The sequence below is a fragment of the Cephus cinctus genome, unplaced genomic scaffold (assembly GCF_000341935.2).
Source record: "Cephus cinctus unplaced genomic scaffold, Ccin1 Ccin1_scaffold0654, whole genome shotgun sequence".
Taxonomy (NCBI): domain Eukaryota; kingdom Metazoa; phylum Arthropoda; class Insecta; order Hymenoptera; family Cephidae; genus Cephus; species Cephus cinctus.
This window is the reverse complement of record NW_014333286.1, coordinates 73,824-89,672: the sequence shown is the minus strand read 5'-3', so window position 1 is coordinate 89,672 and position 15,849 is coordinate 73,824. Positions and strand designations below refer to the sequence as shown.

The 15,849-nt window shown below is 33.9% G+C and overlaps 2 protein-coding genes across 5 annotated transcripts in view; one reads left to right on the top strand and one right to left on the bottom strand.

The window, feature by feature from the left end:
• Nucleotides 1–18: 18 nt before the first annotated feature.
• On the bottom strand, nt 19–8,642 carry LOC107269414 (DNA-directed RNA polymerase III subunit RPC3). Of its 4 annotated transcripts, XM_025086702.1 has the most exons (10): nt 8,335–8,642; nt 7,361–7,927; nt 6,463–6,673; nt 6,236–6,354; nt 5,585–5,715; nt 4,428–4,671; nt 4,139–4,347; nt 786–939; nt 323–683; nt 46–191 (listed from the first exon to the last, which is right to left on the bottom strand). In XM_025086702.1, exons 3-10 carry the CDS (start codon nt 6,607–6,609, stop codon nt 57–59), a joined length of 1,500 nt encoding a protein of 499 aa, XP_024942470.1. In that variant the 5' UTR covers nt 6,610–6,673; nt 7,361–7,927; nt 8,335–8,642; the 3' UTR covers nt 46–56. The 4 variants fall into 4 exon arrangements, with proteins under 4 accessions (XP_015598716.1, XP_024942470.1, XP_024942471.1 ...); XM_025086703.1 differs by lacking the exon at nt 7,361–7,927; XM_015743231.2 differs by lacking the exons at nt 7,361–7,927; nt 8,335–8,642 and adding an exon at nt 6,105–6,145 and having other exon boundaries at nt 6,463–6,610.
• A 123-nt stretch (nt 8,643–8,765) lies between these two features.
• Nucleotides 8,766–15,849, top strand: part of LOC107269411 (N-alpha-acetyltransferase 15, NatA auxiliary subunit) — a 38,842-nt gene continuing 31,758 nt past the window's right edge. The window contains exons 1-8 of the mRNA XM_015743219.2: nt 8,766–9,167; nt 9,442–9,789; nt 11,625–11,759; nt 12,268–12,412; nt 12,593–12,850; nt 13,790–14,100; nt 14,414–14,695; nt 15,617–15,830. Coding sequence (XP_015598705.1) covers nt 9,111–9,167; nt 9,442–9,789; nt 11,625–11,759; nt 12,268–12,412; nt 12,593–12,850; nt 13,790–14,100; nt 14,414–14,695; nt 15,617–15,830 — 1,750 coding nt within the window. The 5' untranslated portion in view covers nt 8,766–9,110. The remainder of the gene's footprint in view (nt 9,168–9,441; nt 9,790–11,624; nt 11,760–12,267; nt 12,413–12,592; nt 12,851–13,789; nt 14,101–14,413; nt 14,696–15,616; nt 15,831–15,849) is intronic.

Genomic DNA, 15,849 nt, shown 5'->3' with positions numbered 1-15,849 from the left:
AAAAAAATACAAGAACGATGAAATTCTCAGATACAGAATCATACTGTGAATTTTATTTAATGATAATGCAAATACATGGTTAATAAAAATAAGGTTTCGTCTATTTGCAATTCACTACCTCCTAGTTTCTTTATTGTATTTTGTACTTTCTCAAGCTGCAATTTTTCTGACGGTGTCATCATTTCAACGATCTGCCAAATAAATTATATTAATCTGTTAGTTTTAATCATTTAATCGACTCGATACTGGAACAGTGTTATTGGTTCTTATTTTTGGTAAACATATATAAAAAATATTACAGAAAATCTGTAACGAAGCATACCTCGGCTAGTTGCTCTTCCGTAGCACCGTGTTCCTTTAAATTACTCGTCAACGTTTGTATTCTTAATTGTTTATCTATCATTCTCTTGTTACTCGCGGATTCCTGTTCTCGTCGTTGTATCGTATTGTAAAGTGCGTGGTAGCAGTGTTCTATTTCCATACGTACAACCTGATTTAAATCAATGTAAAATAAGAAAAATGTCTTTGTCGGAGCAGCGGAGGCTCCTGCTTTCTTTAATTCTTGCATCTGTAAATAATTTTCTTGTAATAAAGTGTAAGTTAAATGCTTTGCTTCTTTCGCCGGGATCATCGCTAACTGTTGAATTTGTTCTTGTTCTACGTATTTCCGGGAACGGACCAACCTGTAAGTACCCAAGTATGTTTTTAGTAACTTACTTTACTATACAGTACAGTACAGTTTCGTCTAAAAGGATGTGGTGCCCAGAAAAAACTCGCAAAGTTACCTAAATATTCTGGCAGCTTTAGAGCCAAACCTCTCCATTACAATATTTTCTACGGTCGTCCAAGCCAGTTGACTGAAAGCTTCCTTCGTGTTGATACTAAATTGGCCGCCTCCTGAATCGCCCACGCGTTTTAAAAATTGACTAGAATCTTCCTCTGAAATTGCAATTTTTTTTAGTATTTAGTCTATTAGTATTTGCCGAAGATTGGCAATTTATTATTAAGAAAATAGTACTTTCGTATTTAAACACTTGTTTCCCTCCGGCCTAGTTCTCCATCTCTTGAATGCGCAAATAAAAATATCATAGGTAGACAAAAAAATGTCGATATACCATGATAAAGTAACGATTTTTAATTTTATTTTTCACCGTTCGAAAAAAAAAAATATAGCAAACATAAACAAATAGAATATAAAATATTTACATCTATTTGTAGTGTGTCTAGTAAATGTGCAATACTTTTCTTAGTCCTGCATAAACATGCCTATTTTCAGAACCCTAGTGTTACACACTGGCGCGAATCGAATGGCAATGATAACAGTGACGAAAGAATATTTTTTTCATCATAGTACCAATAGGCCGGATCAGTCGATACCTTAGCTGGTGCAAATTCGACCAGTGTAATTGCGAGGTTAAATATTAAGACAGTTACCATACCAAACATTTGTCGGATATAGTAATTGAGTAGGACCCAGCAGCGGCAGTAGTGGGGGTGTCGAGGGCCAGAAAGGTCTGGAAGGACCAAGGAGTGGGGAGTAAAGAAGAGTGGGGACGTCGTAGAGACAGTAGAAAAAAAAGGCGAGGGAGTAGTGAGTGTGTGCGGAGAAAGAGAAAAACGAAAGATAGATACGTCGTAATATTCTTTGATGCTAAATGTTATTTTGTTCCTTTAATAAAGGAAAGTTAGATTTTACAAGAAAATAACTGCTTGTAATATCCAATCCCTACACATTTATGCGACATTCGTATAGACCTAAAAAAGCAGGAAACGAACAGCAAGTAGCGACCAATGAGAAATTTTATTAATGTTATTAAAAATTATTCATGTCGTCAAAGCTCGATATCTTTGTCCATTGAGCATCTCTATAGCCGTTCACTTTCTGATTCTATTCTGGAGAAACCAAAAGTCTAAGAAACTGGCTTCATAAAAATAAAACAATTACTTAATTGCTTGAAGGGTACCACAATGAAGGTTTTATGCACCCAGCTGTCGATAAATTAAGTATTTGGAAAAATCACTCAATCAATGTTTCAACATCAATACAATACAAGATAAAGTCCAGTTACTGACAGGGGTATCTTCACCATAATTGGCTTCGACTATTACTCGATAAGCAGCCAATAGCAAGGCGGCGTTAGCCTTTTAAGAAACTTTTTTTTATCCCTATGAATTGTGACGTGATTTTTCGAATCACGGTCCCAAGGCGGCTCCGGTTACCGATACAGATAACGTTCTCGATTTCTGGTTCCCTTCGGGACGCTACCCTGCTCAGACGCTACGGATCTATTCTCGAGCTACGGCTATAGCTATAGCTCGCTACGAATCTCGGGTTGATTCGTAAAGTTATGTCAATGCTCTCGTAAGATGTCGTTATTGTTTAGTTGAGGTCGAGGTGCTCGAATCTGCCGTGGGCAGAGAGTCTCGACGTACCGAGTTGCCCGGCAGAGGAGAGTACCCGACGGAGACGTCTCCACGGACCGGCAGAAGCCCGGGTGAAACACCGGCGCCCCGCTGGAGATGGGCAAAGGGCTGTAGAGCGGGCGGAGATAAGGTTTTGCTAAGATTAAGGGCAAGGGAGGAACCTCCTGTCCGAGTTAAGGATGTGGTGCCCAGCTGTCGCCCGATGCTCTGGGGAAGCGGCCGTGGACGATCTCCAGGAGATACGTACCGATTCGCTAAGGAACGCTCTCGATTTGGTTTAAAGGGACGACTGGAAGGAGATAGAAGAGTTATCGGTTATAAGGCTCTCGACCAATCAGAATGATTGATTTTCGGATTTGGCATTTGACTATTGTCAATCGACTGCTTTAAAGCAGTGTGTCTCGGGGCACCGACCGAGGTGTCACGGGGGACATCGCGCTCCCGTGCTATCTGTTGATAGTTTTTCTTGCCGTGTTTTGCTACGGTATAGCAAGTTCTTGATTCGTATAGTTCTCGCGTTGTTCTCGCGATATCCAGACAATTCTATGAATTCCTGTGAGTGTTCCGGAGGTGTAGTGCTGTGCCGTAGTGCAGTGTCCACCAGAGTGTCCTTTGGATACAGTTCTCGGCCTCCACGGATTAGCTGCACCAGCTCCGGTGAGTGCTCCGAATTTATTACATGGTGAAGGGATTTCGATTTTACGACGAAGGGATTCGTCGCTCTTTGTCTCTCGCAGTATTTGCCAGTTGCGTTTGCTGATTTTACGCGTCCCCGAAAATCGACAGGATCCGTTAAGCTATGGCCTCGTCCGATAGGTTCCGTCAGAGTTCTCGTTTTGGTGGAGTTGGGCCTGTTCCACCCCAACTCCCAATTTATACCGGCTCGTCAGTTCCCGGTGAAAAAAGAATTGGCTGAATAAGAATAACTTTTTTGGGGGCTACTATAACCGCGAAAAAATTGGTACTACAAACAACTACACACCAAAATCTATAAGTCTACAAAAATTTTAATTTTCCAAAGTCGGGTGCCAAGTTCACATAGCTCAATTGCGTCTGTGCGCAACTGGATCCCATCCAGTATTAATCTTTTGAAGCATAGTGACATACTGGTATGTCACCTACTTCCACTCTGGTTTTCTTCCATAAAAATTTTTTTAGCGGATAACGACAAATGTAAATGTATATTCAGGATGTTCTGAGATCAATTGTTACTACAATTCGACTATTAAGGGTTTATGTTTTACTTAGTGGATGTTAATAACAAGTATAATACAAAACCACGTTTTTTAGACCATAAATGTAATTGTGGTTAATCCAGCAGGGAAACAATAAAGAAAATATGGGTACGGAGATTTTTTTTGGGTCGCTTATTGTGAATCCGAGCTCAAAATGCAGAAATTTAAAATGGTGGATCCAATATAGCGGACCAAAATGCACAAAGTAGCTTGATGAAGATAAAACTCGGTATCCGGGGGTTTTTTGGGTCGTTGATTACGAATATGAGCTTAAAATTCAGAAATCCAATAGGGCGGACCAAATTACACCAATTAGAGTTATGAAGATGACCAATTTTCACTTTCATCAAATGTTTTCTACCTTTTGGTTCGCCATATTGGATCCACCATTTTGAATTTACAAATTCTGAGTTCAGATTCAAAATCAGTTAATTAAGAAAAAAAAGGTAATAAAAAATGTAATCATTATTACAACTTACCGAGAAGCCTCAAATATTGATCTAGATATTGAACGAGTAACGGATAATTTATTTTTCGTACAGCTTCTTTTATTTCACTGTATGGTATAGGATTTGAGGTGTCAGCCCATGATGCTGTACGTAAGTACATTAGAAACAGTAATTGCCTCATTAATTCTCCAGCATTTTCATCCACTCTTTTGGTTATTGCAGATACCATGATTTGATCTCTGTAATACAAAGTTTCAGTTCTATCACAATGACACAATTAATGTGTTAAGTACACATATTTCAAGTAACAATACATTACCTAAGGTCTTGTTCGAATCTATCAAGATTAACTCTCCAATATATTTTATTATCACCAGGATCATCAGTGTTACCTTGCATTATTTGAGCCATAGCCTGCATATTTAAATCTGGCACATTGCATTCGATTTTCTCAGCAGGACCTTCATCCATGGTTTCTGTACATATACTGCGTGTCAAAAATTGATTCTTCACTAATAACTCAAATTTGTCCTTCAGCATGGAAAGAGATGACTGATGTTCGGCTAGAACAAATTCAATATTAAATAAGTAAAGATTTATGTTACAAGTTTGGGTCTAACGTCATATTAGCTGCTAGAGAACATATAAATCTTTTTCATTAATAATACTTGAAATTACAGGCGATTTTAGAAAATCTTTAATACACCATGCATGCAATAAGAAACTCTTACATATATTACTATTGAAATATGTTCCAATTACAGATTTATTCAAATGCCAAATAAGTGAGAACGAAATAATTCAGTATGTAACAGCCTGTTTTTTGCCAAAATTAAAATATTATTTAATATTTTGGATGCACTTATAGAAACTTTTCTGACTTTGCGCAATATAATTGTCTTCTGGCTATTGCTATAGTGATTTATTAATAGTTTTAACCTCTAACAAATACATATTCAGTATTTGACATTGATATTAAAAAATTTGTCTTGACAGATTAATCAGATTAATTAAAGACGATGAAAAAATAAGGGTAACAAGACTCCTCATTGATTAGCTTCCTGAGTTTTCAGATATTTACAACTGATCTGAAAAAGCTGTAGAAGCCATATTTAATTCTAGCTGTCGGAGATAATATAAAACACATTATATGTGGGAATAGTCGTCTGCAGGTTTTTAACTTACATTCTTGGCGCTAACAGTTTACAATCATTCACAATTAACAAAAAAGTAATTGAAATACCATATAAATTATGATGAATAATTTTTATTAACCCTTCGCATTCGACTGTCTCCTCTCCTCTCATTAAAATATAATACTTCTAAATTTAGAAAATAGTGTGATAATATGATGCCAATTAAATAGTATTAATAAATTTGGTCAAACCTATTGTCAAGTATTAAAGGCACAAATATATTATGAATAAAATAGTTACATCATATGATATTAAAAATTTATGTAAAAACCATACTCACAACGATGCTGTTCCAATCTATGAAACGTTTTGATTATAATTTGAGATGCGGTTTCATATCCTCTTTTCAATACTTCTTCTAACATCATTTCTGCTTCATCCCCACAAAATTTTTTAGCAAAAAACATATACCTAGAAAAATAAATATAATGCCAAATAGCACAAGTTCCAAAGATTTCAATCAAATATCTGTAGAACGTCTTTATGTCCTGCTTTTTGATATCTTACAGATGACTAATATCTAAGAAAGACATCTTTCTAACACAAGAAGTCTAGATGTGAAAAAGCAGGACATAGGACTTTCTGAAGATTTTTTATCAACATCGCTATAATTTGTGTTACCAGGGCTTTTACAGGATATAAACATATCCTTTTTACATATGTCAAACTTTCTTACAACTATGAAAAGTTCAAAGATGTTATTGTATTTTAAAAGATATATTACAATATAGATGAATAAAATAACAATACTCCAAGGGATCTATTGCAAGTCGAATAAATTAAATAATAATATTATATACCTAACTATTGAGTCCAACTACACCATCAAAATATGATTTTACTGTAACAATGAAATGAATGCAATAATTTAAGATGGTGCATTTTTATTGTAAGATGCATATGTAATCTGATATGAAGTATTTTAAATTACCTTGGGTATCGTAAGATGGTTATAACCTTATCAGGAAGGAAGTGATATTGTATTCCTTTCTCAGTCTGCCGATGTATAGCAAAGCCATATTGCAAAAGAACACATAATGCTTCTTTGACCTAAAACAGGCATGAGTAATAAATACAATAATTACGTACAACATTACATTATTACATACACATTGTATGTCACAAAAATTATAAACATATATTTTTAAGTTTACATACCTTTGGCAAAGGTAATCCTGTTGTAGCTCGAATAAATCCTAGAGACTTTGCACCATGTTTAAATAAGTCATCTCCAACTGATTGAACTATAGGTCCAAAGTGCTCCAATAATAATACAGAGCACAATTTCTCACAAAAAAGTGACATTATAATTTTATGACTGTCAATTTACAGAATTTTCAATGAAAAAATCATTTGATAATCCTTTTATCTGTTAACCACAATACTATAAAACAACCTAAATTTCTATAATGTATTAACACTAGCAATAGGAGTATTTATATTTTTCATGAATAATATTTATCTTTATAGATTGGATTTTGGTCGGTTTTTGTGTAAGTTCGTTGAATTCGTGCACATAACCACTAGTTGGTTTTAGGTTATTTCTAAGTTGGTTTAGTCCACGTGGAAACATTCGTGGAAAGGCTGACTTGATAAAAAATTAGTAACCACTTATAATCATTATTATAAAAACTAGTATTAACCCTTTAATCGACTGTCCTGTCTCAGGCATTAAAAAAAAATATAGAAAATGGAGAGATGTTAAATGCAAAGGGTTAAAAGTTCACAACTCCTTACTTTTTATCCCTGAACTATACTCAATGTGGCACGCGTCCACAGTAATAAAAGCGTGCAAAAGCGCGGGCCGAGAGAGATGGCCGATATAGTGGACGACCTCTTCGTTTTTCAAGACCGTATAAAGACGTCCGACGTTTCGAACCAGAAAATTTCGTAATTTTTTTGACGCGGGTACATTAAATGAATTTCAGTGGCTATGTAAACAACTTAACGTTCATAAATAAATGGTAAATAACGAGTAGAGAATATTTTTTTATAGATAACTTGTTCGGTCACAACAAAATGCGACACTATTTTCTATATATTATGACGCAATTACCTGTGAAATGAAATGGTGCTGTTAGGCCGCCACTCTTGCTTACACGATTTAATATAACACGATTTCACCATTTTTGTGGATATATCAAACCTCACAAATATTGTTGAACCTCACTATCCACGTGTTCATTGCAAGTTGTAACAAGAAAGCATCTACAAAAGGGCACCGGTGCATTTCAGAGATGATAGGTTGTAAGGTGGTATGTACGCTCCTGTCTGGTACGGTATCTATGGAAACGAGACGCCAAGTCTAGGAACCTCATTGGCTAAAACGCTTAGAAAAAAAGATGGATCCCACTATAAGAATGCTATCTCCAAGTTCCAGGGCTATCTCTCTCGGCTCGCACTTTTACTAACTATGGGCGTATTCCATATTGAGTATAGTTCAGTGTTTTATATGAGGAATGAATAACTACCTAACTATACAACTCAACTAAAATTGAGTGGTTCTAAAGCTACTGTTAATCAGCAATTGATTTTTAACTCCCAAATGTCGGCCTGCTTGAAAGCAAGTCCAGAAGGGAAGTTATGTGTTTCATTCTGTTACCTTTTTCGGTACTGCACAGAACTGTAAAATTATTATTACAAGATTATTTTCATTTTATTTTTAAATTATAATTATATAGGTGGTTGATTTATATGGACATTATTAGTAACAATATTTGTCCATAATTTATGTAAATTGCATCACTCGTAACAGTAATGACTGCTTTTATGCAATATAATATAAATGTACAAGTACTTATACTTTTTTCACATTTAAAAATTATTTTCATACAAATTTTAGTCGATTTCATTTGCGTATATGATAGCTTGTCGGAAGTCAAATAAACGGATAATGAACCGGTACGAGAATATAGAAGGGAACGCAATGTCCTATTGATATAATATTTATCCTTTGCTGATCGCTTACTGCTCCAATCAGCCAATATAATCATCGTAACTAATTATCATAGTAAAAATCATGGAACTTACTCCTGGAAGGGGAATAGCCTACTCTAGCAATGAGTGGAAAGTAGCTCCAACATGTTAAGACAGAGATAAGTCTTTCTCTTCGTTCGTAACGTACAATTCTTCTCACTGCGTACGCGCGCACTACATCATAACAACGGTTGCCTCCAATCGAATTTCTCCAGTCTTCATTGGTCTTCGTATAACTCACGTTTCGCGTTAGATTGGTTAGGTTTTGTTAGGTCAGTAAAATTGTGCACTTGCGCAGTGAGGGGGACTGGACGTTACGAAATGAGAAAGAGATATATCTCTGTTTCAACATGTTGGGACCACTTTTAACTGCGCCATTCCTCTTCCAGAAGTATAAGTTGTATGGTAAAAATTCACCAATTAAATTTTACCTACATATACCTACATACTAGATATCTTTACGTCGGAATTGCACGCGTGCGATGTTGAGATTACGAGTGATATAACTAAAAAAAAGTCTTATAAATATATTATATAAAGAATGTATATACATACATATCAGAACAAAAAATCCACGGTACAGCTATAATTTCAAGTGACAATAACGGTTGTATATAGTTGAGCAGGTGGAGAGGTGTCAAATGATAATAAATACTGATATGTTGTTTAAAGTTCCCGCCGCCGTGGCGTTAGAATTTCCGGCGGAACAGCATTGTCGCAGATGATCACGTGATCGAAGATCGACTTCTTCGTTTGTGGCCACGAGGTTTTGTGGTGAAAATTAAGTGTACCGGGTGGAAAAGGCCCTTTATTTTTGTATTTATACAAAAATGCCCTCCAGCAACCCTTTGCCACCCAAAGAAAATGCTTTGTTTAAACGAATTCTGGTGAGTAACGGCCAACCAAAATACTATGTTTTGGACCCCACTCCCCGGCTAATAGAAGTTTCGTCGTGTTCTAATGATGAAGCAGTCTTCGAAAAGTACTAAAACCTCACTGGCAACAGTGAGTTACATTGATTTTCAATGTATTATTAATGAACGATTGAATGCCCCGCTTGAATCCTTATACTGCAATAGCTGCCACTTAGGTACTGCGAGACACTAATCGTTTCATGAAAAATTCTCAGCCTCTGAAAATACATTTAACTTTTTTTTACAGAAATGTTATGAACATAAACAGTACAAAAATGGGCTAAAGTTCGCAAAGCAAATCCTTTCAAACCCAAAGTACAGTGAACATGGGGAGACTTTGGCGATGAAAGGTCTTACTCTAAATTGCCTAGGACGCAAGGAAGAGGCTTATGATCATGTACGACGTGGGCTCCGAAATGATTTACAATCTCATGTCTGTTGGCATGTTTATGGGTTACTTCAACGGTCTGACAAAAAATATGATGAAGCTATCAAATGCTATCGGAATGCACTCAAGTGGGACAAAGACAACATTCAGATACTTAGAGATTTATCATTATTACAAATTCAGATGAGAGACTTGGATGGTTATAAGGTTGGTATTTCATAAGTCAATTTTTCTAAAAATTATATTCTTGAATAATACATAATAGAATAAGTAGTATATCGATCGTAAAGCATCAAGGTAAAAGTATTTTTTGTCTGTAAATTTTATATTTTGATTTAAATTAATTGAAGAATCTTGAACTGTTAATTTTATAGTTCAGTCACATTATTTTTGGATTAAAAATATTGATTTTATATTTTTATTATGTACTCATGAACAAAGATACAATTTTGTGTCTTTTAAAATAGCTTATGTTTATAAATTTATTATACTAATAACAATTGTCATTATCTATTGTTATTGGTTATGTATAATCAATTGTTTTTCCAGATGTTAAGTATTTGCAGCCAGGTTAAAGAATAATATTACATTTAAATTTCGATATGTGATATTATGGCAACATTTTGACAAACATCAGTTATCAGGAGATGAAGTCACTTCGTCAGATCAGCTATTTGGTCCTTGTCGTCCAGTCGCCATGTCTTATCGTTTAATGATTGTCTGGTATTAGAATTCCAATTTTCTGTTTCTGAAAAAGCAAGGATTATACCCTGACTTGATGTACCTTCCTGGGCCATTTGATTTCTACTTCTTTTTATACCATTAACTATTCTTCTTTTTAATATCTTCTGACAATTGATGTTTATAAAAATGTTGCCATAATATAAAATATATAAATTTTAATATAATGTACCCGAAGAAGACCCAAATCACGCGTCGGAATGTCATAGAACAAATTTAGTCAGTTTGCTTTACCCAGGTTGCAAATGGTCAACATCTAGAAGAATAATTGATTGCTATTAACGTTCAGTCTATGTATTTAGTAGTTCAGACCAGATGATTGTTGTTTATTAAGTAATATTCAAATTGCAAAATGTTATTTACACCTTCAACAGTGTCTAAGTAAACTAATTGTTCTTCCATTTGATTTGTTTTTTGAATAATTAGAAAAACATGTTAAAAATACTGTTATTGTTAATGATTAATCTTCAGTAAATGTTTTTATTGCTTTACATACCATGCAAATGACTTATGGAATGTTAATTACTTTCAACATTTTTACTTGCTTCTGTATATTGAATTTTCAGCGATTAATTTTGGGCATTTTGCAAGTAATACTTGACACTTGTTTTTGCATTGTAATATATTTTGTCTGAATTTGAAATATTAATCCAATAATTGTATTGATTCCATCTAATTGCTAATTACAATATCAAAATGTATTTTTGCAAACAATTTTGGAGTATATTCCATTTCATATTTAATTAATTGTGAACAAAATTATTACTAGGTATTAACGTAAAAACGATAACATATTCATTTTATGACATGAAATAGGTTTGATATGTATTGTGCCTAAGAAAAGAAAGTTGTGAACTGGACGCTCGCTACTGTTCTTAGTTTATATAGAAAAATTTCTAAAATGTTGATTCATAAATGTTTATTAGCATAGTGAGTATACGATAATTCATTAAGAAGTAAGTTTTTTCGTTTAAATTTCATTAGAATTATCTTCTTACATCAACTATGCGATATTTGCGTTGCACCCCAATTGTAAGGTACTTTTAATATGAATTTTATAGGTTTGGGAAAAGTGCATAGCTGTAACAAAAACTTTAATATTAGATTTATCAGCTTAATTTTAGGTTTTCAGAAATTAATTACGTTATCATTATTTTACCATTACCTGACAATTTTGTATGAATTGCTAAAAGCAAAATGCCATGAGGACAAATTGAATTTCATGAGTGATGATACAAATATCTCATGTTTAATGATGTGAGCACTATGTATTGAGGTATTTATAAATATATATTTTTCAGGACACGAGATACCAATTATTTATGCTACGGCCAGCCCAACGGGCTTCATGGATTGGTTTTGCCATATCGTATCATTTACTGAGAGACTATGAAATGGCCCTTAAAATTCTAGATACGTTTCGTAATTCTCCAATGGTAAGTGTGTCGATGTATTTCAAGTTTTAATTTAAGACATTAAGTCATACGTGGGTAACACAATCGATCAGAATGTCTTTTATCCTTTTTCTAACAAAATATCTGTAGTATAGAATTTAGGGGTTCTCTATGAAAGCAAAATCTGTCAAAGCATTATATAGTTAGCTTTACAGATAATTCTAAAATTATTAATATTCAGTTTTTTTTTTTTTAAGAAAAAAATAAGGTTCAAAAACTTACCTTTCAAAAGAAGGGTCAAATTGCTTAATCTAATTGAATCTGTTCTAAAGGCATGTAGTGTGACTCTAAACATTATCAAATATAATATATAAAATCTCTTCTTCTTTAAGAATAATTCTATAATGTATATTAACTCGAAAGATAGCTAGAATATAATCCGTATTAATAACATAAATATTGAATATTTTTCCTGTCAAAACAAATTAATGTATAATAGTTATATTTGACACATTTCAATGTATCGAAATTAAAACATAAAAATTTACAGATATGCTATGATTATGAACATAGTGAATTACTCCTATATCAAAATATGGTCATCCAAGAATCGGGAGAAAGCGAACAAGCTCTTAAGCATCTTGATAAATACAGCGATCAAATCTGTGACAAAATTACCGTAAAAGAAACATACGGTAAGTTAAAAGAAATCAGAACAATAGTACATACGACAGTAAAAACTTTTGTTATTAGGATTAATTTTAGTTGTGCTCGAATTATAATACCTCTACATTAATTGTCACATGTCTCAATCTATTCTCTAAAGAGTAATAAATATAAGATAATCACAATAAGTTCTGTTGCGTGTATTTTAGGTAAACTGAGACTTGAATTGGGTCAGTATAGCGAGGCTGTTGAAGTCTACACAGACTTATTAAACTTGAATCCTGAAAATACAACGTACTACGCTAGGTTGGCAGAAGCCGAGAGACATGCTGGACCGGAGGATACACTTCGTATGCTACAGCGATACGAGGAACTGTTTCCTCGAGCATTGGCACCCCGTCGTTTACAATTGAACTATGCAACTGGTGATCAGTTCAAGTCGTTAGTTGACCAATATTTGCGAAAAGGTATGTGTTTTTGACGTATGTAATCAGTTTTATTTTTACTGAGATCGCGGCGCCAGAGTCTCGTGCAGTGGAGAAAAAAAATACAAAATATATTGTTACAAACGTAGAGCATGAAATTGAAATTGAGAAAGCAGAATTTAAGATACGGCGACATGCCTCTAATATAAAAAAAATCGGACAATAGCAAAATTATTTATAATCATGCAGCAAAGCATAGTCGCTTACAGGTCATATTTTGTATTACATTTTAAAAGAAGAAAAAAACAAATCTCTTATCCGCTATTAATCTACTGTCGTGCATTTTATTTCTTATAAGATTCTTTACGATGTCACCACGATAGATTTCTCCGTTAATTACGTTGTCATTTAGAAATTGTTGTCAAGAAATTGTTTATGGAATCATAGTGCAAGCAAAAAGCTGAATTTTTGCAATCATACATTTTATTTAAAATCCATTATGATGAATCTGTAAAGGAATCATTTAACGAATAGAATGGATTATGATAGATTATATTGTACAAGCGATGTAGCTTTTTCTTTAAAAAAATGGTATGAAATATTACATCTGAACTACTCTTTTGTTACGTCACTATAAATAATTGAAGGACTATTCATTTTTTACATGTTAGAGGCACATTACTTCCTTTTAACACGAAACATACCATCGACGGGTCATTTAACCCTTTTAAAGCCAATAATACGTCTATAAAAAATTGTCGGTATGTTTAGTGTTAAATCTTGTTTTGTCGATGTCAATGTCGGTTTCATGCGTTACACTTGTAATAATCGATTTTTAATTTTTCTTCTCACGATACGAGACTGCGTCGTTCAAAACTCCTTAAACTACTGTTGTATGGAGTACTATACGGGAGAGGAATTACTTGTTTTGTTTTGTCTATATTTACTTTGTTTTGTCTATATGGTAATCATATGTTGTAGGCCTTCATAAAGGTGTGCCGCCATTATTTGTTAATCTTCGATCGTTATATACGGATCAACAGAAGGTAGATACAATACAGTCATTGCTTCTCGAATATAAGGATGCATTGAAAGTCCATGGTCACTTTAGTGACCAAGAAAAAAAGAATCCGCGGGAACCCGCATCAGCTCTTCTGTGGACTTATTACTACCTGGCCCAGCATTATGACTACCTTGGCTGTACCGAAAGAGCTCTTAAAGAAATTAATGCTGCCATTGACCATACTCCTACACTTATAGAACTCTTTGTTACCAAAGGACGAATTTACAAGGTATGATTAAATTTTAGCTTATTATATATTTAATAATAGTATGTACATTTTTGTTTGTATGAGTTGTGGCTAGAGCTATTATTTTGTTTTGCTATGGGTTTGTTCATATTCTATAAAAGAAACGTCCACTTATCGACAATAATATACTTTATTAAAATCAGGCACGAAGTAAACATTTATTTTTTTGAAAACTCCTACTTCTGCTATTAATAATAGATTTTTTGGCATTATGTTGAATCCAGATCAATAATGACATTTGTTTATATTAGCATTTGTATATAATAATAATCTATTGATGTGATCGTGTCAATAGCATGCTGGTGACGTTCAGGAAGCATATAAATGGCTGGACGATGCACAAGGATTGGATACAGCTGATCGGTACATTAATTCTAAGTGTGCCAAGTATATGCTTCGTGCAAACCTCATTAAGGAAGCAGAAGAAACATGTGGAAAGTTTACCAGAGAAGGAGTTCTTGCGATGGAAAACCTCAATGAAATGCAGTGTATGTGGATTCAAACGGAAGCAGCTAGAGCGTATCAGCGTCTTGGAAAATACGGGGAAGCTTTAAAGAAGTGTCACGAAGTTGATAGGGTGAGGTCGAAAATTTTAACTAAACTCGTTTTTGTGTAATCTGCGTAGTATAGGTAATGATACAATATTTGATAATCATTCATACAATCTTTATTTGTCTTAAACTTGCATTACACGTTCGCGTAGCGAAGGTGATGATTCATTTTTCCATTAATTTTTTGCTGTTCTCATTGATTATTTACATTTTTTTAATAAGTTACGGATATTATTCTGAAGTTTTGCATACCTTAGGCATCGGGAGATGCGTTCCATTTAATTAATTCCTTTGTTGACGGACAGAATTCGATTGGTCTTTTTAACCCTTTGAGTGCGGAGCTCTTCAATTTAAAGGCTTTCCGGACACATATATGTACGTGTAATACTATTCATATACACATGTATGTTTAACGTATGCTATAAATGAGCTTTGTCGCCAGTTACAATTTAAAACTCTCGTAATGCAAGGATTTGAATAATTACACTAAGAAATATAAAAAAGGTTTGTAAACTAGTTTGAAAAAATTATTTCAACCAAAGTGATCACCTGTTTTCTAATCAAGAAGTATAATATCAAGAAGTCTAATCAAGAATATAAGGTAGTTATTTTTTAAAAATAATTTGACCATTCATTTTTTAAATGACTTTTCATTAAATCCAGAAATAAGTGCGTTGCGAAGGGCAATCTTCTTCTTTTGTTGAAAGGCAATAACTAAAATAGAAAAACACTGAAACTCTCTTATATATTTATTTGAAAAAGACTGTTTTCGAGCAGCTAAGCCATTTTTCGAATCTTCATTGAATAAAGAAAAATAGAGATTACTTTTTGATCACTTTCATTAGAGGAACAAAGAGATTACATTTGATTTCGTGTATAGGAAATAGTCAAATTTGAAGAAAAAAAAGTTAAATTTTTTTCTAACTTGAAAATATTATATGTTACAGCACTTCTCGGAAATCATGGAGGATCAATTCGATTTCCATACGTATTGTATGCGAAAGATGACTCTACGTTCGTACGTAGGACTTCTACGGTTAGAAGATGTACTTCGTTCGCATCCTTTTTACTTCAAGGCGGCAAAATGTGCAATAGAGGTCTACCTCAGATTACACGATCATCCATTACCAGATCCGACCCAAGCCCAAGAAATCGACACCGGTGAGTACTTCAAAAACGT

Bases quoted from the DNA above. Each gene is read 5' to 3' on its own strand.
- LOC107269414 (XM_025086702.1), bottom strand. From the start codon at position 6,609: ATGTCACTTTTTTGTGAGAAATTGTGCTCTGTATTATTATTGGAGCAC. The intron at 4,672-5,584 runs GTGAGTATGGTT...AATTTGTTCTAG, and splicing joins TAGATTGGAACAGCATCGTT to CCGAACATCAGTCATCTCTT. The intron at 192-322 runs GTATGCTTCGTT...TTTATTTGGCAG, and splicing joins CGGAAGAGCAACTAGCCGAG to ATCGTTGAAATGATGACACC.